Source organism: Petaurus breviceps, unplaced genomic scaffold, assembly GCF_028583685.1.
Source record: "Petaurus breviceps papuanus isolate PSGF00001 unplaced genomic scaffold, PetGlider_PUasm1.0 174, whole genome shotgun sequence".
Classification (NCBI taxonomy): domain Eukaryota; kingdom Metazoa; phylum Chordata; class Mammalia; order Diprotodontia; family Petauridae; genus Petaurus; species Petaurus breviceps.
In genome coordinates this window covers 18,539,339-18,543,312 of record NW_027185761.1, presented here as the reverse complement: position 1 = coordinate 18,543,312, position 3,974 = coordinate 18,539,339, and the positions used below count along the sequence as shown (strand labels likewise).

Genomic DNA, 3,974 nt, shown 5'->3' with positions numbered 1-3,974 from the left:
ATGGATGGATGGATGGATGGATGGATGGATGGATGGATGGATGGATGCATCCCTCCTTACATGAGGAATGGCTGGCACAAATGCATGGAGATGAGAAATGGAATCTCGGGAGTAAGGAATGGTGAGAAGATCAGCTTGACTGGATCACAGAGGACAGGAGTACAATGAGGCTAGAAAAATAGGGTGGGGCCTAAGTTTGTATGGCTTTAAAAGCTAAACAGATTTCAGGTATCACCTGAGTGAGAGTAAGAAAGTGGGAAAGACAGAGACAGGTGAAGAAAGAGACAGAGAGAGATGGGGGAAGGAAGGAAGGAGAAGTAGAGAGAAAGAGAGGGGTTAAGGAGAGAGGAGGGAGGGAAAGAGGGAAGAGAGAGAGAGAGAGAGAGAGAGAGAGAGAGAGAGAGAGAGAGAGATAGAGAGAGAGAGAGTTGGATACTATATCCAAGGGGAGCAATGTGAAGCCATGAAAGTTGGTTGAGTAGCAGTGTCATATCTAAGTGTGTCTGTCTCCTTTTTGTCTTTGTATATCCTGAGTCTTGCATGGTGCCTTATAAATAATAAGCACTTAAACATTTGCCCACCTGAACTGGTCCAACATCACATGGTCAGTCAATTAGTGACAGATTAGAAGCTGCCACTTAAGAGGCAGTGTGGTAAATTGGGAAGAGTTTTGCATGTGGACTCAGAGATGTGGGTTTGAATCCTGGCTCTATCGCTTACTGTCTATGGGACCTTGGGTAAGGCATTATCTTTCTGAACCTTATTCACCTGCCCCACCAAATGAAAGGGTTAAACTAGGTGACCTTTAAGGTTCCTTCGAGATCTACAGTCATCATCCCATGGACCCAGGCTGACTGATGTAAAGTCCTTTATGAAGTGTGCCTGATTTGTGTGCGGTTTCTTGCAGGTGAGGCAGCCCTCAATGAATACCTGAAGGTCAAGACAGTCACTTTTGAATACTGAAAAAGAAGCTCTAAGTGAGGAAAAAGAGCCAGACCCAGCATTGAGTGAACCCCACTGCCTTCCCCTGCTTTCCCATCCTTCCTAATATGAGTGTCCTGGAGGGGAAAACAAGAAAGGCTTTTGATCACCTGCATAATGTGACATCTGCCCTACCTTGGATCTTCCCTTTCCACTGAAGAAACACAACCCACCTTTCATGCAGAATTCTGCCCAGGTTCAGGGGACAAACCAGAAAATTGCTAGAAATTGGAGCACTACCTGGCCCTCTCTCTTGATTGGGATAGAGGGTTAAAAAAGAAACTAGCATCTCCCTTCCTACCATTTCTAGGTGCCTCCCATGATAAAACATCATCCTGCCTTCAAAGAGATCAACCAACTAATACCACCCATCACTAACAACCACTTGGATGGGAAGGTCAAATACATATTGAGTGTGTTTTCTCCACTGGTATCCACATGGAGACCAATGGTGCCACAGAAGCAATCACTGAATTTTAGTGCTGAAATTGAAAGGTTAGAACTGGAAGAACCCTGTAAATATAGAATATGGGAGAAAGAAGAGCCCTTAGAACATAGAAAATAAGAGATGGAAGAAACCCTAGAATATGGGATACCAGAACTGGACAAGGGACTATCTTTCTACATGACAGTTTCCATATTTCTTCTCCAACCATATATTGAGCAGTGGTTTAATAATATATTTTCAGCACATGCAATGTCAGAGTTGGAAGGGACCTTAGAACATGGAATGCTAGGTGACCTCTATGTTATAGATCTCAGAAGTTACCTTTCTGTAGATGAGGTGATTGAGAAAGCGATGTGGTAGGTATTCCAATTGGAACTCAAACCCAGATCTTCCATTCCTGTACTATCTCTTTTTCTACCATGCCATGCTGCCTCCCTAGAAATCCATGTAAAAATCAATTAACCAAGAAGTCATTATTGGATATCTACTATGTGGCCAACACCATTAAAAGTACAGAAGGGAATACAGGAGAAGAGAAGACCTGACCTCTGCCCTTAGGGAGCTTCTAATCAAGATGGAAAGGCAATATTTACACTTGAGAAATGATTAGAGGGCATAAAACAGTACATAACCAAAATTGTAAGTTGTGTGGGTCAGAACTTAAGTACTCCATGTAACCAAGAAAAGAAAAGAGGAGGGTAGACTGAAGGAGTCAGTGAAGGCTTCATGGAAATGCAGATTTTGCAAAACCCTCCATCATTCAACACAGGAGAAAGCTCACCTGAAATGAAAAGGCACTCTATTTCTCTCCCTCTTTGGTGTCATTACCATATCTATGTGACCTTTCTAAGTCCAGAAGGCCCCATCTTTCCAGACTGGAGAATTTCTCTCTCTCTCTCTCTCTCTCTCTCTCTCTCTCTCTCTCTCTCTCTCCTCTCTCTCTCTCTCATCTCATTCCTCATTCTCTCAGCCTGTTCAGAACATTCAAGACATCTCCTTTCCTAATCCCTTTCATCTTCTTTTTCTGTGTGTGTGTCTCAGATTCTAGTTGCAAACCTTCATGCCTCTTAAATCTTTTTTTTTTTACTTTTCTCTAATCATGCCCACTGATCTCAGCCCCTCTCATCATATCCTAAAACAATCCTTTTCAATATATAAGAGTTATGTTCCTTGGCCAACCAAGATGAGGTTCTGGCAGCCCTTTCCTGACACTTCCAGGGCACTTTTACTTTTTCAATTTAATTTAATATAAATTACATTCAACTCAACAAGAATTTATTTAAAATTTCTTATGTGTTTTGGATCCAAAGACAAAAAACAAAATCATCCCTGCCTTCAAGGAGCTTATATTCTATTTCTTTCAGCCAATGTATATGTTACTTTCATATGTCAAGGAACCATGTTTTGATCAATGCATATGACCAATCCCTTAATTGATGTGAATCACAACTTCTCTATGCTTTAGCAGATGGTCTTTGTGAATTACTTTAGTTAAAAAATATTGTCACCTAGTAACCAGCCTCCTAATGAATGTCTTTAAATTGAACCAGACTGATCCTACATAGGAGATGTGTGCAATTCACCACTGGGTTCAAACTCAAAGCCTTTCAAGGTTGGTAGGAAGCATTTTTTCCCTTCCCAAAGTTCAACCCAAGAAGAAATTTTTGAGCAAATTTATATCCTAAATGTTCAATCAAATAGGTAAAACGATCAGAACAATTCAGAATAGAGTTCTGAATCCTCCAATATCACTGGACACTTGCATAATCAAATGAAACAAATCAAGATAGGCTAGAATTAAGACAATAACCAGTGTTCCATAACTCTAGATGAACTCATAGGAAGAAAGAAATAGGTGTGATTAGGAATACTCTACTTAATCTTTACCGTGAAACCATAGGTGTTCATAGTCGAAAGGGACCCTGGGACATCATCTAATTCAACCCTTCACTTTATAGATGGGGAAATTGGGCAGTGATGGTGGAGTTGCACGAGGATTGGGAATCAGAGAGCCTGGTTCTTGGTTCTTCCACTTATTATTTGTGCAACCTTGGGCAAGTGACAAGTCCACTTATAAATTCTATAGGTTTCAATTTTATCATTTCTAAAATGAGGGGGTTGGATTAGATGCACTCTTTGATCCCTTCCAACTCTAAATCTATTATCCTGTGACCCGAAGAGATTCATGGAATGGGAGAAGTCAAAAAGATTTTAACAGATCATCTAATCCAACTTTCCTCTCCCATTTTTCAGAAAGAAAAATAAGACTCATTGAAGTTAGTTGCTAAAGCCCAAGATCAGTCATCTGATAAATGACAAAGCAGGGATTTAAACCCTGTTTCTTTGTATCTTCAAACACTGTTCTTTCAGTGTGCATGTATACACACACACACACACAAGTAGGAACACAGTGAAAAATACAGACTTTCCAGAACAGATGTTAATATTTCTTCCAACCTGTAGATTTAGAAATAAATAATCTTTATAAAAAATGAAAATAAATGTTCTAAAGTCAGGGCGGGGGGGGGGGATAATGTAACTGGAA

At 40.4% G+C, this 3,974-nt stretch overlaps 1 protein-coding gene and 1 long non-coding RNA gene across 3 annotated transcripts in view; one reads left to right on the top strand and one right to left on the bottom strand.

The window, feature by feature from the left end:
• ALDH1L1 (aldehyde dehydrogenase 1 family member L1) overlaps positions 1-3,628 on the top strand; it is a 70,102-nt gene extending 66,474 nt beyond the window's left edge. The window contains exon 23 of the mRNA XM_069083842.1: positions 908-3,628. Coding sequence (XP_068939943.1) covers positions 908-963 — 56 coding nt within the window. The 3' untranslated portion in view covers positions 964-3,628. The remainder of the gene's footprint in view (positions 1-907) is intronic.
• Positions 1-3,974, bottom strand: part of LOC138158006 (uncharacterized) — a 292,753-nt gene that overhangs the window by 270,778 nt on the left and 18,001 nt on the right. The window lies entirely within an intron of this gene.